This window comes from Carassius gibelio, chromosome A16 (assembly GCF_023724105.1).
Source record: "Carassius gibelio isolate Cgi1373 ecotype wild population from Czech Republic chromosome A16, carGib1.2-hapl.c, whole genome shotgun sequence".
In the NCBI taxonomy this organism is placed as follows: domain Eukaryota; kingdom Metazoa; phylum Chordata; class Actinopteri; order Cypriniformes; family Cyprinidae; genus Carassius; species Carassius gibelio.
Genome location: NC_068386.1, coordinates 29647846 through 29674123, shown reverse-complemented (window position 1 = coordinate 29674123; position 26278 = coordinate 29647846). Strand labels below are relative to the sequence as shown.

Sequence of the window (26278 nt, the reverse complement as noted above, 5' to 3'; positions counted from 1 at the left end):
GTGCGACTCATCCATTTACTGTCCTCAAGGACCAAAAGAACTTACAGTATCTTAGAGAATCCAAATGGCTGAGTTCCTGCCAAGCTTGATGGGCACTTTTCTTCACCAGGTTAAATTTCTCAATCTCTTACAGACCTGGACCTCAAAATATCAAGGCCGATGCCCTGTCCCGTCTCCATGGTCCCGAGGAAGGTACAGAAGAACCCGAAAACATAATACCTATTCAACTTATTTCCAGCCCCTTTCAGTGGTCCTCTCCGCAAGTCGCTGTGGAAGTCCCTCCTGCTGCTCCGCCAGGCTGCCCCCCAGGATTTCGGTATTTCCCACGTAACCAACGCACTGCGCTCATTCTAACCACCCATACATCCATAGGTACTGGTCACCCTGGGGCTGACGCAACTCTTTTGCTACTCAAAGACCGCTTCTGGTGGCCCAACATAGCAGCAGATGTCAGAAGGTTTGTCCATGGATGCACCGAGTGCGCCATATCCAAGAGTCCCCGTCACCTACCGGTAAAGTCCATCCACTTTCCATTCCCATCTGTCCTTGGTCACCACTAGGAGTGGATTTCATCACAGATCTGCCTCCATCTGACGGTAACACCTGTATCCTAGTGGATTAGTGGATAGATAGTGGATAGATTCTTTAAATCCTGCAGCCTCATTCCCCTACAGGGTCTGCCCACAGCCCTAGAAACTGCTGAGCTCCTTTTCATTTGGGTATTCCACCCATTTGGTCTCCCAGAGGACATAGTAATAATAATAATAATAATAATAATAATTCCTTACATTTATATAGGACTCAAAGCACTTTACATAGTCGGGGGAATCTCCTCATCCATCACCAGTGTGCAGCATCCACCTGGATGATGCAACGGCAGCCATAGTGCACCAGAACGCCCACAACATACCAGCTTCAGACCGTGTCAGACCGTGGACCCAAGTTCATCTCCCGTGTATGGAAGGCTTTCTTTTCTCTCCTGGGTGTGACCCATAAGCCTCTCATCTGGTTACCACCCCCAATCAAATGGTCAAACAGAACGGAAAATACAGGAGATAGGATGGTTTCTCCGGACTTTCTGCCATGGCCACCAGATCCTAGGCTGGGCCGAGTACGCCCAAAACTCCCTCCACAAACCATCCACAGGGATAACACCTTTCCAATGCATACTACTTTACCAGCCTCCACTCTTCCCTGGGTCTGGGGAACCTTCTGATATTCCTGCTGTATATTACTGGTTCCGGGAGAGCGAGAGAGTCTGGTATGAGGCTTATTAAACCACCTCCAATGCGCAGTGCGCAGGCAGAAGATGGCAGCCGACCTTTGTAGGACACCTACTTCAACCTACCAACCCGGATGGCTATCCACCCGAGACATCAGACTACGCCTGCCCTGCCGGAAACCTAGTCGACTGGGAAGGGTATGGCCCGGAGGATTGATCCTGGGTCCCAAGAAACTATATTCTTGATCCCACACTCCTGGAGGAATTCCACATGGCAATCTGGATCATCCAGCCCCTCAGGGCAGAGGGAGACCACCACGCCGTCGGGGTGTTTGGCCCTCAGGAGTGGGCCCTGGAGGAGAGCGTACTGTCACAAGTCGGCGAGGGATTGGGGTGCGAGGTGAGTGCATATCTGTTTATATGTAAGAGTCTGAGTATTAGTAGGCCTGGAGAGTTGTGATTCTCTCTAGATGCCTCAGTCCACAGATTATACAGCGTCACAGCAAGTTGCCATGGAGACAGCCTTGGTCAGGTCCTAGACAGAGTCAACAATCAGCAGGTGTCTGTGGGAGAGAGGGGAGGAACGCGAGAGAAGTCTTGCTGCAATACTCGCCCGGGAGATTTGTTTCCAAGCTAGCCAAGGCCAGATGGTATAGAAAGCCGAAAGAAGATAAGATACCAGTTATTTGGTCTAGTAGCCACATTCCATTTTGCAAGCAGGAAAATTATTTGCCACTGTAAGCAGTCATTTTTCAAATTAAAGTCTGTTCATTGATTATGTGATATGTGAACAAACTGCACCTACTGCCTATTAAAAATCACTTAATCAATAAAAAGTCACTAAAACTTGGGACATTCTAAAACATCTAACATGAAAAATGTTTAACATGGTTTGATGTATTAAGTGTTATTAAATTACCAAATATCAAAATATAGCATATATACAGGCAAGCAGATGACCTTTAAATATGAACATACATCTTAATGTATTAAGCCATATTACGCATATTATTATTATATTTATAATGGTTTTCTATGGGAAAATGCTTAATGGACAATTTAGTGCTTTGTGTTCATATTCTGGGTGATTCTGTTAACCTACATATAGTTCACATTGTCACTGAGGTATATAATGAATTTTGTCTTTTAATAACTACATTAGTACTTAGTACAAACTTTGTAAAAATGAATGGCATTCATTGGAGAACAGGTTTGTTTTGCCCTCTAGTTGGGCATTTTTATAACTATGAATTGTAGAGTACTCAATTTGCACTGCTGGGGAAGCTCTGAAAACACTTTGAAAACCCTTGATTTAGACATTTCTAGAGAAAAGCAATGGCAGCCAACTTTTATTTGTGAGCAGGACTCAAAGGGGAAAAAATACAGACATTAAAGAATGCAACAGTGATAACTGGTGATAACTGATTAAATCATGTGCACATGAACATGAAGCAGACTTTATGAGATTTTTTGAGTGTTTGGCAATTCAAATTAAATTGTGATATTATGTAAGATGTAACAGTAGATACTTTAGAGTCTAGTTATCCACCTCTTAATTAATACTCCAATAATAAAATGGTGCTCAATATTCCTGAACTGCCATTTTTCAACAGAAACCAATATTCTTCTATAATTTCTCAAGAATGTAGTGCTTGCCCATGGTTGCTATGCGATCACATAGCACTCTAGATGGTGGCTAGCACACTGCTGAGTGGTTCCCAAGGGGTCCCAAAATAAGATGTGGGTCCATACTTTAGTGAAACTGCTTGAGTTTGTTTTATGCACGCCAGATAAAAACGGAAAATGCTTTAAGTTACACATCAAAACTAAATATTATTTAAGTATGAACAACAGTAATGGCAGTAATTATAATCCTTAGCAAACATATAATTTTAAGTTCTCAGAATAAACATATCCTAATAGACACGTAAGAAGATTTATCAAGATCTGAAAATACTCTGTTGCTGACCTTGTCTTCACAGGTGCAGCCCAGGTCAACGTTAAGAGATGTGATTGGTCCTGCAGGGTTTGGCTTGGACACTTCTTCAGGCATGCTGGGTATGTGTACAGGGGCCCTCAAGAGCTGGTTAAGGCTACCATGAGTACCATTATTAGGAGCAGGCTTCAAGTCAAGGAGATCTGGGAAACATGGAGGCAAAATATCTTATGTGCACAGCATTAAAAAAAACAAGTTATTAGAGTTGCCAAGTATGCATTTTTATGGTATTGAACAATTTTTACATATTTGTTGTGGGTATTCTTCATTTTTGAAAAATAGAAAGGAATTTATTTGAATTCGAATTACATTTATATTAAATTATCTCCTTTTAATTAATTCATATCATACCTAACTGATCCCTGATGCCAGACACACTTTACTCTCTACGCCACTAATACATTGATTAATATAAAGAAATATTGTGCAAGCAGAAATAAGATAATTATGGGTAATAAATTAAGCAGCGTGGTGTTGTATGCGTTTTTGTATTTATTATTAAACTTCCTTAAAGCATGTCCTGCTCAAATTTAATTTAATTACAACTATACATGTTTACATGTAAAAATGTCAGGCCACTGTAAAGTTTTTCTATGGTGGTTAACTTTGCAAAAATTTGTTTATGCTTTGATGAGTTTACATTATGCAAAACTATGAATATAGAGAAGTGCTTTTGTACTGAAACTCAAAATTAATGTTGTAATCAGGAACACTACAGAATGAAGAAAATAAAGATGTTCTCACCACACATGACATTATAAAGCTCAATATTCTCAAACGGTGGAATTTTTGTCTTGAATTTGAAAGATGGTCCATACCCAAGGAAAATGGTCTGAGAAGTAGATCAAAGTAAGTCACCAATTAACCACAACGTTTAACACAACATTTTCAGTTAAATATATATGAAAATAAAAACAGAAACCTGCATGCTGTTGATTTTATTGTCATATCCGTGATCACCAGCAAACCCACATTTCCCTGGATTCCTTTTTGATTCATAGAACTTCCTTTATCAGAGAGACACAACATCACTGAGAAATTGAGGGTACTTCATGTCAATGAGAAACATTTTTCAACTATATAAACATTAAACCTTGTTTTCCTCCCACTCCTACATAAAAATTTGTTTCAAATATTTATTTATTAGAGTCAATGAATTTTTAACGACAAGTTAGTATTTGTAGATGAAATGCTTAAATACTAGGCTAAACATAAAAGTCCACTGTTTAAATTCCTTAGAATAAATCAGTATTTAAAAGTTGCTGAGCATGCTGGGTAAAGCTACGTGGCAGAACCCAAATGACTTGAGTACACTAAACCTGAGTAATCACCCGACTGTAAACCCTTCATTTTTACTCAGTGGAGAGAATACACTACAGTAAATCCAGGGATTCCAGCAATAAGTGTTCGTCCCATGTGGCATTTTCAAATAACAAATGAGAAACTGCTCGTAAATATTTTATTTGATTTCAGTTTTTAAAACCTGACTAGTTAATTTAATGCTATGTTTCATGAAAAGACCTAGGCTGCCCAACTTATAAAGTAGATCACTTCATGGAACCACCAATTAGACAGGACTATATCTCCACCAGTCTGCCTCAATGCTTGCTTTCATTTGGGGCTCTACTGTCGGCCAAACTAAACAGAGGAGGTTGTCTGAACCCTGCTGTAAGGTACTGTTTCTGGATCTGCCTCTCTGTTTCTGCATCCACATCTATGCTGGAAGCATTGGAAATTATTGGATAATTACAGTGTCCTCATCGTTTTTTTGTTTTGTTTAGTTTTTTTGGAGTTTATAGGATCCCATTTAAGTATCAAATGAGCATACTAGGGTCTATGGTGTCATTAGGAGCATCTAAGGCAAGGGAAAAACTAAAAAGGTACTTCTATTGCATATAATTTATTTATAAAAATAATTTCCTTTATTAGTATTTTTCGAACAGCAAAATATCTGAACAAACCTAAAACAAGACAAATCTAAATCACTGGCAAAACTGATATTAATACTTATTTTCAGAGAATATATCTTGATTTAGGCACATTTTTCTTAAGCAGAAATCTAAGTGAGAAATTTAGGTTCATGCTAAAATAAGACAAAAGGGTAACAGTTTACAAAAAGGAATGCAAATATATATATAAACTAATATTTACTTAAATTAACATTAAACTTGATTAATCAGTGCTGTAAAAAAAAAAATCTTTGTTTTTTGTTTTGTTTTTCGTGATACACAACATTTTAACTAATTTTTATCTTGTTTTAGGGATGTTTTGGTATTTTTATTAGAATTTTTTTAATTTTATTTTGCATAGTAGGTTTAAGCATCTCTATCAATCAAGAAACTTGGACATTTTAACCATTGTAGCCATGAAGACTGAAATGTTATTATGTGGTAGGTAATATACCGTGCTATGTGCCATTTCCTCTCAACCATCAAGTGAACTTCCTCAATTCTGTGGTTGTTGGCATAGTGCAAACGTTTGGGAAGATGTTGCTTCAAGTATGGTTTGAAGTGCTGGTCTGGCTTTTTACACTGTAGGAGAAACAAGTTTCATGTTTGTGAAGAAGAACAGTGCATTCTGTACTGAAATTACATTTTAAATTAATCAATTAAGTGGTCCCAAAATATATTTAGAGAGTACTTGAGACTAAAGTCAGATAAATAATATCAGAATTTCCTCAAAACTAACTTTGTTTTTTGAAAATATTTTTGCAAAGAGTTTTATCTAACTTTTTATGTTCTGCTCAACTTCACAGATATGTAAGAGCAGAGTAAAAACAGATGTAGGTCATCACATTAATTATGGAGTCTCTTAATTTGGACAAACAGAAACAGTTTTCTTATAAAAAGGTTTGGTAAAGTATAATGTAAATTTACAAAAGCATACTATTATAAAGTATTTTACAGAAAGTCACTCACCGTGAGGTTTGCTACAATTGCTTTTGAATCATCTAGAGAGAGAAAAAAAAATTTTTTTTGATGCCTGATACTTTTAAAACAAATTAATTTCTATAAATTGTGCACTGTAATCTATTCTAATGTCCTTACAAATTCACATGCTCTCAACACATTTTTCTCTTGTAATGTGACATTTAATTAACCCAGCTCACACATCAGCCACAAAGGGAAAATTCTTTAGGCACATTTAGTATAAAACATTTTTCTAAGGACTAACGTGTGCTGATTGTGTCACAAATGTAAATTTGGTTTCATGTTGGGTTAAAAAAAAAAAGAAATGTAACAAAACTTAAAATTTAACCAAATTTGTAAAAACAACAACATCAACAAATTGATTTTAAGGGACAAAAATTATTTTCTCAAATTGTCAGATTATTTTTATGTGGATCAACCCAGGCATATATATAAAAACGCATAACAATATTTCCTGTTAACAAGATGTTGTGATTTCTAAGATAACTAGGCCAGGGCAGGCCAGAACTCATTCTGCTTTTTAATTGCTAACATTTTGAGTTGTTTGGATTTCGGGCTCTGATTCTTCCCAGAGACCCAGGAATTAGGATGATGTCCTCAGTGTTGTACATGTATGAGCTCAGGAATTCTGTCCGGTCACAATGAGCTTCCTCCATGCCTGAAGAAGGAAATATATATAAAATATTTATAATTTATCTACAAATAAAATTGTATAATTATAGAAACCACAAACAAGGATTTCTTAATGTGGTACCATGGTCTCCAACCAAGATGATATTGACACAACGGTGCAGTTTCATCTGTTTCAGGCCATTCATTAGCTGACCAATCACCTTATCAATGTCCTTCAGTGCACTGTCAATCTGTAGAATGAAACAACATCTGTGTAATGCTCAATGTCAAATATACACCAGCAACATCAATAGTCTTAAAACTTCAGATTTGCTTGAAACTAAATTTGAATTCACACACTATAGAAAGTGAATGTAAGCAGTTTTTGCAATGAGTCTGTATCTGGGTTGAGATTTTGTTTCCATTACTGTTACATTTGCAGCATATTAGAACTGGTGGTGGTTGAGGAGATTACCCCATTCTAAGTAAAGTGCTTTGAGTGCTCAGAAAAGCACTATATAAATGTAAGGAATTATTATTATTAATTATTATTATTTCCTGTAGACTCTGCTTACCTCAGTGCTGTGGGGTCCTAGTTTGTGGCCATAGGAATCCAACTGTTCAGAATGCATTGCATAAACATATGGCCTGCAAACACACACACACTGTTACCTTTTAACCCCCCCCCCCTCACCCAAAAAATAAAACAAAACAAACAGTGACAGTACTGCTGTAGGGTCAGAGTTACTATAAGGCAAAGTCTAACCTTAAGGCAAATAAAAACTAATAACATGAGTCTTAACTCCATGAACCTAAAAAAAAGAAATACATGTAGCAATGTTTCTGTAGGCAAAGTTTCATGTCACATTCACTATAAAACACAGAGCTCTGAATATGCTCTTTGTGGAGTAAAATTAATTGTTCAAACAATAATGAATATTCACAAGGCATTTTGGGGGTGTTAAGTACATACAGACCTCTCTGTATCCCGAAGGTGAAGCCACCGCAACATGGTCAGAACTCTCCTTTCCAATGGAATCCCACTGTTAATGCACCACACATCAGAACTGGTACATACACATATATAATTTATATATAACTTAAATTTTCCAAAAGATTTTTCAGCAGGGCAGTACAATTAAATATGTAAGAGTAAATATGTATGTATACGGTTAAGAGTCTTTGAGTGATTATGTAGGGCATTGAGAGACTCCGGAGCAGGAATGATTATTTCAGTCAATCTCTACAGGAAACCCTTTCTCCACTACCCCCTCCACTTTTCCTGACCTCCTTTCCAGTTGTATCAATATTATGTAAATTAATGCGCTAAAATCAGGCCTCCTCAACCTATGGGCTCAGATGAAAATGAAAAATTTAATTTCTTCAAGGATTGAGGACTAAGCAAGTAGCTCTAAAGGCACTTTGCCCATCCACAGTGGTGAATGTGGAATGCAGTTGACACATAGAACCTTTTCTCATAAATTACTAGTAAAACAGTTCAAGCTGTCTCTGTCTAAGTCCAAGTGAAAAAAAAGGCCCTTTGTAAGTGCAGATGAGGGGACCATTTGTGTTGCAGTCCCAGGCAAGTCCAGGACTTGCCAGAGAGAACATCAGAACAAAAACATTCACGTGATTTCCTCCGTTTTATGATATCTTGCAATTAACTTGTAATTTAGGCTTGAAGAACTTCTTCCAGCTGTATAATTTGATTTTCATGTTCTTTTAAGAAAGTTTGTGTGGTGCTTGCCTGTACAAACTTCACATGTCATTGCTTTGTGGTTTCTAGGGTGTTGTGGGAGTTTGTTTTAATGGCACACATGCCTACCTCCAAGTCTCCATGACATTATGGTTCCTAGATATAAGTTCTCATCCGTTATAGGCTTATGGGATTTCTTTCCTACATTTAAATATCTACCAGGCTAAAATCATGAAATGGCACCCTCTCCTCAACAAACCACACAATTTGAGCTACAGCTAATGTCCATAACATAAATGGTACACACAAGTTATTTGATTAACCATGTTACAGAATTAAGTTAAATATGATCTTCAAAAAGACATTGTTTGCATTTGACTTTGGATCATGTTGACTTACACTGGCCAGAAAAATGTACCAGCCTTTATTCCTTGTTTCACTGCTGTTATCCAGATCTAGAAATGGAAGGAATAAAAGTTATCAAACAACATGTGTTCTGTGTCTTCTGTGGAAATATTTTTTCTTTCATATCTCATTTCATATATAAAATTACTAAACTAAACAAATTGTAGGAATTCAAATTCACAAATAAGAGACAATCATTCTATGTGTTGGGTAATTTTCACAAGTGTTTTGGCAAAGCTGCAGAGACGAGACTGGGTAAGTTCCATCTATGATGGCCTCATTTACCGTCATAGCTAAGTCAGTAGGGTATAGAATCAGCCAAAAGAAATAAAGTTGAAAAAAGTAAATTGGCTCCAGCTGTTGGGTTAATAGCTGACAGATGTGTTGGAGATGTCCTTTTTGTTTTCATGTAGCTTGCACAAGATCTAAAAATCTCACTGACATTATGAACAAATACTGTGCCACTGAGGTACTAGTTATAATCTATTATCTCTCGTCAACAGAATGGTTGAACACAATGGTTCACAGTTTAAAATGAAAGTGATGTGACATGCAGCCAATGGTGACCTATATTCGGAATTCGTCCTCTGCATTTAACCCATCCAAAGTGCACACACACAGCAATGAACACACATCCACACCATGAACACACACTCGGAGCAGTGGTTAGCCATTTATGCTGAGGTGCCCAGGGAGCAGTTGGGGGTTGGTGCCTTGCTCAAGGGCAGGGGCACTGCACAAGATCCCGGGCCCTATACACAGAAAGTCCTAATATACTTTATAAATATATATTCCAGACTTTTCAAGGGCCCTCTCTTCCTTTGGGGCCCTGGTAATCAGTACTGGTTTTACCCCCAGTCCGACGCTCCTGCTCAAGGGCACCCCAGTCGTGGTATTGAGGTTGGAGAGAACGTGGTACATTCACTCCTCCAACCCACAATTCCTGCCGGCCTAAGACTCAAACTCGCAAATTTCTGGATTATGAATTCAACTCTCCAACCATTAGGCCAGGACTTCACCATGGTGATATGAATATGGCTTAAAGTAGTCTACATATGTACATGAGTACCACTGGATTGAACTTTTACAGTTGAAGTTTGAGCATATTTCAAATTCAAAGCTAGATTTAATGTCAAGATTACCAGAGAGCACTGACTGTTGTTTACTTACTGTATTTTCCGGAATATAAGGCGCACTTTTTTTCATAGTTTGGCTGGTCCTGCGACTTATAGTCAGGTGCGACTTATTTATCAAAATTAATTTGACATGAACCAAGAGAAATTAACCAAGAGAAAACATTACGGTCTACAGTTGCCAGAGGGCGCTCTATGCTGCCCAGTGCTCCTGTAGCCTACCACTGAGCAGCATAGATCGCCCTCTCTCTTTAGATGGTAACGTTTTCTCTTGGTTCTTGGTTTTAAATAAATGCGATTTATAGTCCAGTGCGACTTATATATGTTTTTTTTCCTCATCATGACGTATTTTTGGACTGATGCGACTTCAGGTGCAACTCATTGTCCGAAAAATACGGTACATCTACTCAGGGACGTAGCCATCATTTCAGAAGTTCATTTCAGATATATATATATATATATATATATATATATATATAAAGAGAGAGAGAGAGAGAGAGAACTAGAGCTGGCCCTGACAAAAGATTTTCCTAGCCAACTAGTGGTCATTCGTTTAAGCTATTAGTCAACTAATCAATTGTTTATTTTATTAATTTAATTACTCTTATGCATATACAGAGAGAAAATGGTTTGAGTTTCAGGGCTGAGAATGTTATTTGTAACATTGTACTACATTAAAAAATATTATACCATAATAATAAGAAATTAAAACATAAATTAAGCACTTAAAGGGATATGTGGGAAGTTGTGGCCTAGTGGTTAGAGAGATTGACTCCTAACCCTAGGGCTGTGGGTTTGAGTTTCAGGCCGGCAATACCATGACTTAGGTGCCCTTGAGCAAGGAACCGAACCCCTAACTACTCCCCGGGCGCCGCAGCATAAATGGCTGCCCACTGCTCTGGGTGTGTGTTCACTGCTGTGTTGTGTGCACTTTGGATGGGTTAAATGCAGAACACGAATTCTTAGTATGGATCACCATTCTTGGCTGAATGTCACATCACTTTATGTGATGCGATTTAATTTTTTTAAATGTGTTACAAGCTCTTGGTGCATAAAGAAGATCTGAAGAGTTGCAAAGACTAAAGTCTCAAATCCAAAGAGATATTCTTCATAAAAGTATGTACTTCAGTATGATTTAATTTCCACCCTCTGCAAGCAAACTTGGAAGTGCAAAATACAAAGTGCACATTTATCTAAGTTAACTCTAATATTAAAATGAGCAGCCATAGCTAATATTAGGCTACTAATCACCTACATGTTTTAAATGATAAAACATGTTGATTGTCGATAAACGATAGACAAGCGTTTACCAGTAAAGTCTGGCAACCTTTTGAAGGTCATCCTTTACCCCCACTTACGACTGTTTTCCGGACATAAATTATTAGCCAGATCAGTTGACTAATAATGTTTAGTCAAATATTATGAGGCAGTCCTATATGGAACGTGAGTACTGTAATGATGAGACATAGAGGTTCGGATCCATGTGCAGAACTTTTAATGAGAATGGTCAGACAGGCAATGATCAGCAACGGCGTCAGGTATATAGGGATAACCAGAATCGAAAACAGGAACAAGCAGATGTCGGGGACAGGCAGCAGAGAATCAGAGTTGGTATAAACAATCCAAAGGTCAGGTACAGAGAGCTCAAACACAAGGGAAACGCTCAGAAATGACAGACACAGCAAATCAAGACTTCGCAGAGAGTGAGAGTGAGTGTGCTGCTTATATGTGTGTGTAAATGAGGTGCAGGTGTGGCAAGGAAATTGGCTGATGAATGATGTGCAGGTGTGGCAGGGTGATTGTGATGCAGTGACTCATGGGGAATGTAGTTCGGGTGTGGTGCAACAGATGAGAGGTGCTAGAGTTCGAGTGACATCTGGTGGTTGATGTGGAATGGTCCTGATTGGAGTGCCCTCTACAAAAGTTCATGGGCACTCCATGTAATGATCGTGACAAGTACATGATGACACAATTTATTTTGGGATGAACTGTGCTTAAAAAAAAGATATTGAAGGGCAACTTACAGGTTGTCCTCCCCACCAACGATGGTTGAGCTTTTCTTTCCCACGAATGTTAAAGTTGGCATCAAAGCCAGGATCATGCATGGAGTTACCAACAATTCCATGAGACTCAGGATAAAGCCCCTAAATCAAAGAAAAAACAAAAGAAATATGTTCAAAGCAAATGGTTTTAGAGGCAACAGAAATAATATTATCATATAATTCCCCCTTGTAGAATTTTAATCCTACCACAAAAACTCCCCCCTATTTTTTCTTTTTTTTTTTTTAAAGATAAACATCTAGCAGATTATGCAAGGGGTATATACACTTATGAGCAAAAATGTAACACAAAGTACACAAACTAAATACATACTGTTGTAATTGTATACAAATTTGGGTAGGTTTTGGTGGGGTACACAGGTCTCATGTATGGTGCATGAGTTCCACATGACCCTACAAGAGAAATTAGAAATTAAGTCTTTATTAGAATCAGCCAAAGGCAATCAGTTTAGTACAATTAATGAGGTAATTTAGCACACATGGAATACATGAACATGTTCTCTGAACAAGAATGGGCCCAAATTTTACTTTGTCTGAGATCCAGTGTTTACCACAGGCAAACTCAATTGCAAAATCAACTGCTGTACACTGTTGGCCAGTGATTGGGCAGTTTTTATTTTAAATTTTTATGACAAGACATAAGTCTTACTGAGTTTCTCGATATTGGGGATCACCATGCGTCCTCTTTTCATGTAAGACGCACGAAAGCCATCAACAGATAGCATGATGACAGGTGGCCGAACAAACCTATACATAGAAATAAACATTAGTACACCAAATACAAACAAAATGAAATTAATATTTGTTGCTAAAATTTGCCCATATTTGTGTGGACAGGTAAGCCTTTAATTTGACAGTTCTTTTTACAGCCTTCAAGCCTTCCATAGGCACCATTCATATGATTAGGCTCAAAAAGTCACACTTAATGTCCATGCATTAACATTTATTGTTATGCAAACCACCCTGTCATCCCAGATGGTTGTTTGGTCACACAGAAGCCCAAAATCCATATTTTAACACCACAGTGTTTGCCATCATTCAGGACTTCACAGCATAAAAAAACCTATCTTCTAGTATGTTAAGTACAGCTGTAACCTAAGATATAAGAGTTATACACTTAAAGTGTTGAATATAAAAGGTGGGGTGGATAGGCAGCCCATTCAGTGATGTCCCTCACCCAGCTGGACACTCGTGACTTTTAATTTCTTCACACTCTCCCTGCAACCAGGGAGCATCACCTAATAAAGGGAGAAAGTCAGTCAATAAAGCACATGGTGACATTGATACACATGCAAATACGTCTGATGGTGAGGCAATACAGTGCTCTTGCTCTACAGTTACTCACAAGCATTCCAACCCCCACCTTTTTATAACTGTAGTGGTTTATCTTAAGAACTTGATGGGAAATTATTTAAATACTGTATCCATGATGCACAGTTTGGATAAAAGATAACAGCTATGGGTGACTGGCACTTCTAAATCAAAAAGAGTACTCCACCACATAAACTATTTCTGCTAATCATTCTGCGAATTACATTCAGATTAAGTTTGCAGAAATAACCTTAAAACCTCCTACCTTTGCAGAGAGACCTGTAGTTGGTACAGCAGTCTCCTTTGGTCATGCAGTCTTCTGAGCAGTGACAGGCATGCTGTTCATTACGAGTTTCACCACATCGCTCTTTACCGCACTCAAAGCCCCCCGCTAAGGGCACAAAAAATGTCTTTAAAACTTCTTGTAGATAAAACCAAAGCAATGTGAAATTAGGGAAACTGATACAGCCTGGTACAAGCAATTTGAGGTGCATCTGTCATTTAGACAGACAAAAAGTACAGTGGGGTCAAAGAATAAATAAAATGCTTCATTAATTTGAGAATCATTATTTGAGAAAACAAGACTGAAAATGTCTAAGTATTTGGTACGCCTCAAGTTTGTGGAAAACCTTGATACATTTTATTTTATTTTTGAGATTTGAGAATTTTCCATGTTCATCTGTTCAAATGAGAAATATATCTCCAAAATTAAAGGTAAAAAATGTACTGTAGATACTGTAGCTCTTACCTGTTTTCAGGCAATGCTCATCAAAGTCTGAGCAACAAGTATTGTATGTTTTACACAGGTTGTCACAGCGACAGTTCGGGGGTTCACTTTCCACTAGTTCAAAGCACCTGTTTTTGCAGGAACCTGACAGGCTGTTAAAAGGGTGGTCAGAGAGAACTTCGGGGACCGAATACAGTTTAAGAGAGAAGAGACATAGAACATACAGATTAAAGAGATATTTTAAATCTAAAAACACACATCACCAAAATACAAAGCTTGTTATGCTTTTGCAAACATTTGTATGTGCTCTGCCCTGACACATGTATGCAATTCATGTTCTCTGCATATACAGTATTGTTCAAAATAATAGCAGTACAATGTGACTAACCAGAATAATCAAGGTTTTTCGTATATTTTTTTATTGCTACGTGGCAAACAAGTTACCAGTAGGTTCAGTAGATTCTCAGAAAACAAATGAGACCCAGCATTCATGATATGCACGCTCTTAAGGCTGTGCAATTGGGCAATTAGTTGAATTAGTTGAAAGGGGTGTGTTCAAAAAAATAGCAGTGTGGCATTCAATCACTGAGGTCATCAATTTTGTGAAGAAACAGGTGTGAATCAGGTGGCCCCTATTTAAGGATGAAGCCAACACTTGTTGAACATGCATTTGAAAGCTGAGGAAAATGGGTCGTTCAAGACATTGTTCAGAAGAACAGCGTACTTTGATTAAAAAGTTGATTAGAGAGGGCAAAACCTATAAAGAGGTGCAAAAAATGATAGGCTGTTCAGCTAAAATGATCTCTAATGCCTTAAAATGGAGAGCAAAACCAGAGAGACGTGGAAGAAAACGGAAGACAACCATCAAAATGGATAGAAGAATAACCAGAATGGCAAAGGCTCAGCCAATGATCACCTCCAGGATGATCAAAGACAGTCTGGAGTTACCTGTAAGTACTGTGACAGTTAGAAGACGTCTGTGTGAAGCTAATCTATTTTCAAGAATCCCCCGCAAAGTCCCTCTGTTAAAAAAAGGCATGTGCAGAAGAGGTTACAATTTGCCAAAGAACACATCAACTGGCCTAAAGAGAAATGGAGGAACATTTTGTGGACTGATGAGAGTAAAATTGTTCTTTTTGGGTCCAAGGGCCACAGGCAGTTTGTGAGACGACCCCCTAACTCTGAATTCAAGCCACAGTACACAGTGAAGACAGTGAAGCATGGAGGTGCAAGCATCATGATATGGGCATGTTTCTCCTACTATGGTGTTGGGCCTATTTATCGCATACCAGGGATCATGGATCAGTTTGCATATGTTAAAATACTTGAAGAGGTCATGTTGCCCTATGCTGAAGAGGACATGCCCTTGAAATGGTTGTTTCAACAAGACAATGACCCAAAACACACTAGTAAACGGGCAAAGTCTTGGTTCCAAACCAACAAAATTAATGTTATGGAGTGGCCAGCCCAATCTCCAGACCTTAATCCAATTGAGAACTTGTGGGGTGATATCAAAAATGCTGTTTCTGAAGCAAAACCAAGAAATGTGAATGAATTGTGGAATGTTGTTAAAAAATCATGGAGTGGAATAACAGCTGAGAGGTGCCACAAGTTGGTTGACTCCATGCCACCCAGATGTCAAGCAGTTTTAAAAAACTGTGGTCATACAACTAAATATTAGTTTAGTGATTCACAGGATTGCTAAATCCCAGAAAAAAAAAATGTTTGTACAAAATAGTTTTGAGTTTGTACAGTCAAAGGTAGACACTGCTATTTTTTTGAACACACCCCTTTCAACTAATTGCCCAATTGCACAGCCTTAAGAGCGTGCATATCATGAATGCTGGGTCTTGTTTGTTTTCTGACAATCTACTGAACCTACTGGTAACTTGTTTGCCACGTAGCAATAAAAAATATACTAAAAACCTTGATTATTCTGGTTAGTCACATTGTACTGCTATTATTTTGAACAATACTGTATCGGTATTGAATTAGGGTAGAGCAAAGCAAATATTTATTTAATTTTCAATCACCAGCTGAGAGAGCAACAGTAAGTGAAACAATTTATTGAATATTCCTTGCTCATTACTACTACCAATTTTTGTGAAATTATTTAATTACAAAAAAATAATAAAATAATAATGTGAATGCATTTATACTAGAACGTTTAAACGAACAAATGACATTATGAAATTAAATTCTAGAATGAACAATGAATGATGGATCAAGCAAGATCAATTGCTCTTTTGTCCATGCTCCACTAAAATATATAAACTAGAGTGCTGTCTTGACGTTTACAATTAGGTAGGATTAGTTGATTTGGCTCAACAACTCAAATCAAACTAATGTGAAACCTCTTTAATTTCACATGGCTTGAAGACAAAGTTATTGCATGCATTTAACACATCATCATGTGATGTACATTTTATACATTTCAAGACCTGTCAAACTAAATGGCTATTTTTTTTTATCACATAATTTTTTTTTTCTGACTGCACATTAACCTAGTAAATTTTCAAATTTTTTAAAACATGTTTAATCTAGGATCAGTTATGCTTAACATTTTTCATGACATTCATTTAAAAGTTTGTGATTAAAATGAGGTCATAATGAATCTTTATGAAATACAATTATTTTACTGATTAATCGAAAGGCTTCATTCTAAAAAGTTCAAAATGCTAATTATTTTTTCAGGACTATAAATGGTGGCGTATCTAAGAAAAGACCAATCACAGTTCACTCTACAAAATATTACAAATATAAACTGTCGTTTACATTTTCTATTAATTTCTATAAATTTAAAGTGTTCTCGTTAAGTTTGTATTTAAGTTTTGCTGTTTAGTAAATGCCCCAATAGAGCCGATGGTCTTGGACTTTACACTGACACCCAGTGTAATTTTTTATTCTTGATCTGTGTATCCAATATGGCCGACCACTTATGAATAGCAGCCCACAGAAACAGAAACTCATGCAGTACATATAGGTACCTTTGGTAGCAGCTGTGGTAACTCTCTATAACATTCTTGGCCATGCTATGTTACCCCTTCAGGGGTCCACTTTAAGTACAATAAAACATTTTTTTTTTTAGGTATAAACATATAGCGAAAGAGTCCTTAAAATGTCAATGAAAACCAAATGTTATTTATTTCTTCATATGCACATTTTTAATTAACATACTGGATGCACATTCATATGTATTAAACCCATACAATAAGTGGTTTGAAGCTATATACTAATTGCATACAGCTTAATTTTAGAACTGTATAATAATTTATACATTAAGTGCACATAATCTAGTATAAAAAAAACATTCTGGTATTAAAGAAGTATAAACCTACATCCCGAAAAAGACTCATCTGATGATTCGGCCTTGCCGGAACGCCTGATCACATAAGCCTCACGCACAGAGCACCGCGAGAGAAGATATATAACGGAGAATACCTGCATACAGACACACTGTGAGAGAAGTCACATACCGGAGAATACGAATAAGCAAGCACCCAATTAAATATTTGACTGAAAAAGTCAGAGGTTGCAAAATTATAAAAGCGCTTCAGTTAATTTCACAAATGTATCAACATATAGGACGACAGAGAAAGTGCAATATCATGTTTATATTTCCAGCTGCCAATAAAACCACCTTATAAAATTTTACATGAACATTATTCTGCTAGTAATTATAGCCTACTACTACTAGGCTGCTACTACTACTACTAATAATAAACGTTATTATGATTTATAGGTTCAAGGCATATTAATTACACGTGTAAATGCAATAAAAAGTTGACTGAATAAACCTCATTACAAAGAGAACACATAAGCGGTACATGAACACCAAAACTATCTTACCGTACCCATTTCAGCTGCAGCATGGTCGATGTGTGTCTGGTCCCTGACTCGCTTCCACAATGAGGGAGTACTCAAACCTATTCACGTTTATTATAGGCTACGCTCACACCAGGAAACATGAACTAACGTCATATTTGGCAAACCTGTAACGAAATTCACTGAGACCATCCCCCAGCCCCCCGCCCCAAATACAATTTTACTTACACAATAAAAATTAATAATATGTTTAACAATAAGATTCCCTTATTGGTTCTCAGACTGTAGTACATGTCTATTTGGATTTGTATTCAGCAACATGTTTTTTATATCATAAAATACAAGTTTGGACCCCAAACAAAGATCCATGGGCGTACCCCGCGTGTGTGTGTGTGTGCGCGCGCGCGCGCGTGTGTGTGTAAGTATAAATATATATACACAGCTCTAGTTCTCTCTCTCTCTCTCTCTCTCTCTCTCTCTCTATATATATATATAATTTTAAGCAACATACAATATAATTTGCAATATTGAATTTTGTATTTTATATATATATATATATATATATATATATATATATATATATATATATATATATATGAAATGAACTTCTGAAATGACGGCTACGCCCCTGAGTAGATCACAAAATAAAAGGATAAAGGTTAAGGTATTATGTGTAATTATCTGGATTATCCATACTACTTACATGTTTTGACATTGCAAAACTTCACAAAGAACCAAACTTTACAAAGAATCAAAAAGTGGAAAAGTTATTTTTGTACCGAGATCAGAGAACACTAATATGCAAAATCTAATCACGAGTGGAAATAACATTTTGGCGATCTAGGAAAATAGGTCAGTATTATATCTTGGTTCCTCTTCAGGAACTCGAGCTGCGTCGAGAACTTTTGGGGAACGCGTCCAGCGTGACGTCTCTGAATAACATGTATAATTAGTCCAAAGGAAAGGCGGGACGTCATAGGCGGGTGACGTCAGAGACCAGGAAGCATAAAAGCATGAGCGGCGAAGCTGGTAATCAGCCTTGTGTCTTCAGCAAGCGCCCTGTGTGTGTGTCAGTCGCTATCTGTTTGTGAGTCTTATTTAGTGTCGTTTGTACACTGATAAACTCCATTGTCAAAGCTTCAATCAAGAGAAGTTTTGGGCGAGAGCAGGCAGCGTTCAGGCTGTGTGTTTTTCCCTGCCAAAACAACAACAAAAAAAAAACCTTGGGACACATGTGTTGTTTGCTTGAGAGTGAAGCGCGCAGTGTCAGCTCTCGAGGGAGTTGATGGCTGCGATGCGAGCCTTTGCTTCACTCTCAGAAGGCTCTCTTTGAGGAGAGAGCTTTCACTGGCGTTTCTCGCGGTGCCAGCCCCACTTTCGCCGAGGCGGAGCGGTGTGGTTGTGCTCGCGGGATTCGCTTTCGGATCTGCTGGAAGGAATGTAAGACAGGCAAGTCCCTAACTCCTTTCTTAGCCACCAGATCCGGCGCCCGCTCTCGGTGGATGGAAGCCCACGTTTGTGGTACTTTCTCCCCGATGAGAGGGTGCGACGCGCTGCCTGTCTTTCTCTGAGGAGATTGATGTGGATAGGCGTCGATGAGCTCACCAGTTGCACAAGCACCAGTCACACAAGCACCAGTTACACAAGCATATTATGCCTAATATTAACATAAGCAGCATTAATGTAGAGTGGAGCTCGCGCAGTCAGCTCTCGGGGGGCTGATTGTGCTTTTCTCGCTGTTGAGCACTCGGCTCTCGCCGGGCATGCTCTGAGGAATGTGTCCGTGCATGTGATCTTGCGGTCGCGGTCTCGCTGGTGCTGAGGCACGGCGGCGACCGCAATAGCGGGAATCGCACATGATCTGGCGAACGGGTTGGAGACGGTTTATCCTATCTCCACCCGTGTTCACTAGATCTAGAGCTCGCGTTCTCGAGACTTGGAAACCAGTGCTGCGGTTTCTTCGCCCTCTGAGACAGCTCGCTGCTGCTGCTGCATACTCTCTCGCTGGGCACGCTCCGAGGAGTGAGTCCGTGCATGCGATCTTGCAGTTGCGGTCGCGCTGTTGCTGAGGCACGGCACCGACCGTGATAGCGGGAATCGCACATTATCTGGCGAACAGGTTGGAGACGGCTCGTCCTATCTCCACCCGTGTTCACTAGATCTAGAGCTCGTTCTCGAGGCTTGGAAACCAGCGATGCAGTTTCTTCGCTCTCTGAGACAGCTCGCTGTAGCATACGTCTTTCTCTGAGGAGATTGATGTTGTATGTGTGACTGAGTAGCATAAAATAATTTTTCTATTTGAAGGGCTCTAGGGATGTGATTTCTTGTGTGAGAACATGTGTGTACCGCTCTTCCTCTGAGGAGGTTGAGGCGGTCAGGGGCTGCTGGGCGAAGCAGTCCCAACCGTGTTCCAGCCCCACGTGCCGGGCATGTCACGTTTGTACTCCGCAGACGCTAGAGTCAAAGTGGCGCTCCCAGGCCGAAGGCTTCTAGTGGAAAGCAGTTCTATGGACCGTTGTTTTCGCTGGATAGCCTTCATCATAACGTCCTGACGCCTAGGCCCAGGACGTTTTGAGGACCAGTTCCCTCTGGGGAAGAGTGGTGTACACCGCATTACACGGTGCCCATCTCTTCTCAGTGCCCTCAGGAGATCGTTCTGCCAACCCTGCATGTGTTCCAGGGTGCAGCGATCTCCGGCGAGCGCTTCTCTGTTACCACCCGGAAACGTAGCGGTGCTGAGAGGCTCGCTACCTCTAGGAAGGTCTCTAGAGCAGCTAGTACGGTCGCCCCTGCCAGTCCATTGCTTCAGGGCACCGAGCTAGTGGCTCTAGGCGCACCAGAGGCCAGTCTCGTGAGACTGGTTCCCTTAGGAGGTCACATGGTGGTGTGGGAGCCCCTGCCAAGTGTACTTCACAGGGTCCTGCCCCAAGCAGGCTCTGGTCTAGTCTCCCTGGCAGATGATGTGGGTCTGAGGACCGTCGTTTTCAGGAGACTTCAGCTACAAGAGTCCTGATGCTGCAGCTCAGGACCTCGGAGGGCAGGCCCCTCTGGGGAAGAGAGGTGTACACCGCATTACACGGTGCCCGTCTCTCCTCAGTGCCCTCAGGAGATCGATCTGCTAACCCTGCCGGTTTTCCAGGGCGCAGCGGTCTCCGGCGAGAGCTTCTCTCAGTTACCGCCCAGAAACGTAGCGGTGCTAAGAGGCTCGCAACCTCTTGGGAGGTTTCCAGAGCAGCTAGTTCGGCCGTCTCCTGCCGGTGCGCCGCTTCAGGGCACCGAGCTAATTGCTCTGATGCAACCAGAGATCAGTCTTGAGAGGCTGATTCCCTTAGTGGAATATATTGCAGCGTGAAAGCTACTGCCAAATGTGTCTCAGTGTGTCCTGCACACTGTAGTGAGAGGCCACAGAATCCAGTTCTGGTGGGCCCCAAGCAGGCTCTGGTAATGGAACAGAAGTAGACTCTCTCTGAAGGTGGAGACCATCGAGGTGGTCCCTCCTTGGGTTGCAGAGTCCGGGTCCTACAGCCGGTACTTCACTGTTCCGAGGAAGGATGGGATGTTGTGTCCTTTTCTAGATCAGTGCTTTTTGAACCTCTCAGTCAGGGGACTGAAGTTTAGTATGCCTGCACAGGCCAAGTCCGAGGACTGGTGTGTCACGATCTATCAAAAGATGCACTTATCTCCATCCTTCTTCATCGGAAGTTCCTGAGGTTTGCTTTTGGGGGCAAAAGCCTACCAATAAGGATCTTCCACTGGCCTTGCACTCTCACCCCACACTTTCCCAAACTCAACCACATTGATGATTGGTTGATATCAGCTCAATCTGAGCAGATGACGGTTCGGGGTTAAGATGGGGTTAAGACTTATCGCCAAGAAAAGTGTGCTTTCTTCAGTTCAGAGAACCACTTATCTGGGCATGGTGTGGGATTCGACCACGATGCAGGCATGTATGTCACCTGCTCAGATGGAGTCGATCCTCACTGCAGTCGCGAGAGTGAAAGAAGGCCGGTCACTCACTGTCAAGCAGTCACGGAGATTGCTGAGTCTGATGGCAGCTGCGTCCAACGTGAATACTATTGTCCTGCTGTACATGAGACCCCTACAGTGGTAGCTCAAGACCAAGGGGTTCTTCCTGAGGGGAAACCCACTTCGCAAGCGGCGCTGCCTACGTGCCTTGGATATGTGGAGGAAGCCTTGGTTCTTGTCCCAGGGCCCGGTGCTGGGAGCTCCTTGTCGCCGCGGGATGCTAGTGACGGACGCATCCCTCACCGGCTGGGGTGCGGTCATGAGTGACCACCCTGCCCGTGGTCTGTGGAGTGGTCGCCATCTGACATGGCACATCTACTGCCTGGAGATGCTGGCCGTGCTTCGTGCACTTCGTTAATTTCTCCCAGACCTAAGAGGTCACCATGTGTTGGTGCGCACCGACAACACAGTGGCGGTCTCTTACATCAACCACCAAGGAGGTCTGCACAAACGCTGTTTATACAACTAGCGTACCAGATCCTTGTGTGGGCCCAGGACGAATTCCTCTCGCTCAGAGCAGTTCACATTCCTGGGCATCTTAATATGGGAGCAGACATCCTGTTGAGGCAGGGGCCGAGGCCCGGGGAATGGCGGCTTCTACACTGAGGTGATGGAGCAGAGTTGGAGATGTTTGCCAGACTCGGGTGGATCTGTTTGCGACTCGAGAGCCATTGCACTGTCCCCTCTGGCTTCCTCTGACTCATCCAGCTCCATTGGACTGGACGCCATGGTACAGACATGGCCGAGGCTTCATCTGTACATTTTTCCCCCGATTGCTCTGTTCTTGGGAGTTCTGGAGAGAGTGCGCCGGGACGGAGTCCGGCTGCTGTAGTAGCCCCGTTCTGGACGTGCAGGGTATGGTTCCTGGGCCTGATTTCTCTTTTTGACGGTACTCCATGGGAGGTTCCCGTCAGAAGAGATCTCCTCTTGCAGGCAGAGGGTGCGCCCCCGCATGGAGCTTAGAGGCTGTAGGTGTTGTCTCTGAGCAGGCACAACTCTTAGCTTCCGGTCTCTCAACCGAGGTTGTAAGACCGTTCTCCAATCCAGAGCTCGCTCAATGAGGAAACTGAATGCCTTGAAGTGGAAGCTTTTCACTTCTTGGTGTGGAGACCGCCAGCTCGACCCAGTTAACTGCCCGGATGGTACAGTGCTGGAGTTTCTGCCGGCTCTCTGCAGGGTTGACCCACTCCACCCTGAAGGTCTACGTGGCGGCCATGGTGGCCTACCGCGCCCCTCTCGGTGGCCAGTCAGTGAGCAGAAACCCTCTGGTTACATGTTTCCTCCATGGTGCGCTGAGGCTGAGGCCTCCGGCCAGAAGAAGCTTATGCTAAGCGGTGATCAGGATGCTATCCTAAGCTTTGAGTCCTCTGATCTCTCTCCTGGGGGTCAAGACTCACTCCTTCTGAAGTTTGGCCATTGGACAGTTTGTCCCCGATTCTGTCAGGCTCCTTCTCCTTCTCTTGCTTTAGCTGTGCTCTTCCACACTAGGCACATTCTCGTTCCCCAAACATTGTCGACGCAGCTCGAGTTCCTGAAGAGGAACGTCTAAGGTTACGTATGTAACCCTGGTTCCTCGAAGGAATGAGACGCTGCGTCGCAGTGCCACATTTCCGGCTTCTCTGGCCGGCACTTGCTTCATCCTTTGAAGCTGATTACCAGCTTCGCCGCTGTAACAACGAGTTTTACATAGTAATTAACTCTAATGATATATAGGGAATTTGAATAATTAATCAGAAATATGATTAATATATATCTCAGATGACAGTTACATTTAATTTTATTGATTATGAAAAATATCTCAGTTGTCTATACCAATAACTAATTACAGGGCACTGTAACTTACTCATTAATATGTCAATATTCCATTCTTCATATCAATTATTGTGATATCTCTTACTGTGAATTACTGCAAATCAAACAGTGGTTTGTCCAGCAAACCAGATTGACCTGAATAAAGTTATCACTCCTTATGATTCAAGGAAAAATATTCTCTGGCCATGAAAACATTATCCTATCCTTATGATAAATTTAGTTTCTAAATTTAAAGCTTGTAGCTAAAGATCAGACCTTTCAGTGACTCGTAATGTGAGTGGGGTGGAGTCCAAGCCAAACATGAATATAGGGTTTTTAATAATTCAACTAGTGATACATCGAAACTACAAATCACACAGAGTAAATATGCGTACGACAATACAGACAGTAACCTTTATACAAGACATAATGGAATCCAAATAAAAGAGAGAGAGAGAGAGAGAGAGAGCGAGCGAGCGAGAGAGAGAGGGAGAGAGAAAATGGAGAACGCGAGAGAGATCACAGAATGAGCTCAGGTATGAAAATCAGTCAGTAACCTTTTTGGAAGCCAACAACAATCAGATCATAGCAACACTTTAAAGCAGCATTTAAATCTCCATAGAAAAGTGATACTTGCATGGCCCATCGTGTGTGAGCGTTGTCTTTTTGTGACGCTTTGTGCGCTGGTCCTTTTGAAAACTGCGCGCGTGTGCCGGAGGCCGTGTGACGCGCATGCAAGCTGCGCTGGATCTTGGCGTGAGCGTGGAGCCACGTGGTCCTTTGTTCTGTCTTCGCGCGGTATTTGAAAGGTTCAACAAACAATGTTCCAGAATTCGTCTTCCTTGTGTGGAGAGGCGAATAGTTGAAAAAAGTTTAGTAAAGAAAAGAAAAGAAAACAACGAAAACGAAAGCTTCTGAAGGAGGGTCGCACAAGAGAGCAGAGTGTCCGAGAACCAAGAACGAGAAGAAGATATCGCGAGATAGTTCCCGCCTCTGTTCGCGTGAACAGCCAATGAACGTCCGCGATCTGCAGCGGGAAAAAGTTCCTTTGTCTCTGTGGAAACAACCCCCCCTAATGATTTAAGGTTGGTCAGATTTCATCAGGGATATTCTAGCAAGTTCGTAATTCCAGATTAAATACATTTTTCATTACTTTGCTCTAGATAAATGGGTCTGTCACAGCATGACGATTAGAAAAATACTAAACATAATATATATAAATTATCAAAACATGAAGTTACATTCAAATGCAGAATTACACACATTTAAAGATTTGATTAACACATGATAACACTGCAGATAGTCCCAATTTATATGGGAAACCTCAAAAACAATAATATACACATTAAGACTACATTTGAGTACATTTTACCATTCTTTTGTAAGGATTAGGTTTCCTGTCCTGTGTAGTCCTGTGTGGTCGTAAAATTTTACGAGCTGCAAGGGACTGGGGGTTGCAGCACATGGCTTTCTTTGAGAAAGTTGGTGAGGAGAAAACAGATCCTTGCATAACAAGGGTTAACCATGGTACACACTAGAGGTGCTCCGATCACGATCGGCCGATCGTTATGCGTATCTCCTCAGTAAAGCCGGTTTTCTAATCAGCGGTTAATTCCATCAGGTGCGTGATTTCACATAGAGCAGCTGTTACTACACAGAGCCGTTGTTAATAGAGAAGATGCGCAAATCACGTTAATTTCCAGCATTTATTGGCCCATCTTCTCAGTTAACAACGGCTCTGTGTAGTAACAGCTGCTCTATGTGAAATCACGCACCTGATGGAATTAACCGCTGATTAGAAAATCGGCTTTACTGACCAGATGCGCATTAACGATCGGATGATCGTGATCGGAGCACCCCTAGTACACACAAAACATATTCAAAATACATATTATTAATAAAATGATGAAAGTAAGGAACTTCTACGAAAGGTTTCCTTTGTCTTCAGGAATTTGGTTGGGGGTTTTCATTTCTCCTTTGAGGCTTGCACGGGTATCGTAAATTAATTTCAGTCCAGCCAGGATGGCGCCAGGCCAGGCATTTTAGTGTAAACAGGGTTTCATCTGAATTTAACCCATGAATCGATGACCTGCATATCTGTTACACCTCCCCCTTTCATCAGATGAAGTCCCTGTGTGGACATCATCGGACGGCAATCATCAGGATGGGCAGATGACAGGTGAATCGTGATGGTCATGTAGCAGGTGGGTCATGATGGCAGGTGGTTCCTGAAGCTGAGGACTCAGCTTGATGAGGTTTGGTGTTGTCTTTGACTTGGCACCCCCTTTCCGGGGATTCCATTGGAGACCTCCAGCCACAGTTGTCGTGAGTTTGGCTGTAGAGGTTTGCATCTCGTTGAGTATCCTGTATAGGATGAAGGTCACGCCAAGAGTCAGGGCGGGACCAATGACGGTGGAGATGCACCGTGCAGTGTCGGCAGCAGTCCAGGCTCGGACCGCAGATGACGGGTTCAGAACGGGGTGACGAGGCTGTGCTTGGAGGGCTGTGTCGACAGGAGTAATGTCAATGTGTTGGGTGGTACCT

At 40.9% G+C, this 26278-nt stretch overlaps 1 protein-coding gene across 5 annotated transcripts in view; it reads right to left on the bottom strand.

The window, feature by feature from the left end:
* Positions 1-18094, bottom strand: part of enpp2 (ectonucleotide pyrophosphatase/phosphodiesterase 2) — a 103059-nt gene extending 84965 nt beyond the window's left edge. For 2 of the 5 annotated variants that reach the window (XR_008187816.1, XM_052617606.1), the window contains exons 1-18: positions 17947-18094; positions 17431-17533; positions 14114-14269; positions 13631-13756; positions 13232-13292; positions 12704-12801; positions 12368-12447; positions 12019-12138; positions 8856-8911; positions 7738-7803; positions 7336-7408; positions 6903-7011; positions 6681-6806; positions 6137-6168; positions 5622-5749; positions 4141-4225; positions 3963-4050; positions 3192-3361 (exon numbers count right to left, since the gene is read on the bottom strand). Coding sequence is in view for 4 of the 5 variants with exons in the window: in XM_052617606.1 (XP_052473566.1) it covers positions 3192-3361; positions 3963-4050; positions 4141-4225; positions 5622-5749; positions 6137-6168; positions 6681-6806; positions 6903-7011; positions 7336-7408; positions 7738-7803; positions 8856-8911; positions 12019-12138; positions 12368-12447; positions 12704-12801; positions 13232-13292; positions 13631-13756; positions 14114-14269; positions 17431-17533; positions 17947-17964 (1695 nt within the window). In the remaining variant the exon portion in view is untranslated. Of the gene's footprint in view, positions 1-3191; positions 3362-3962; positions 4051-4140; positions 4226-5621; positions 5750-6136; positions 6169-6680; positions 6807-6902; positions 7012-7335; positions 7409-7737; positions 7804-8855; positions 8912-12018; positions 12139-12367; positions 12448-12703; positions 12802-13231; positions 13293-13630; positions 13757-14113; positions 14270-17430; positions 17534-17941 lie in introns of all 5 variants that reach the window. The other 3 variants (XM_052617608.1, XM_052617607.1, XM_052617609.1) reach the window with 3 other exon arrangements.
* Between the last annotated feature and the right edge of the window lie 8184 nt (positions 18095-26278).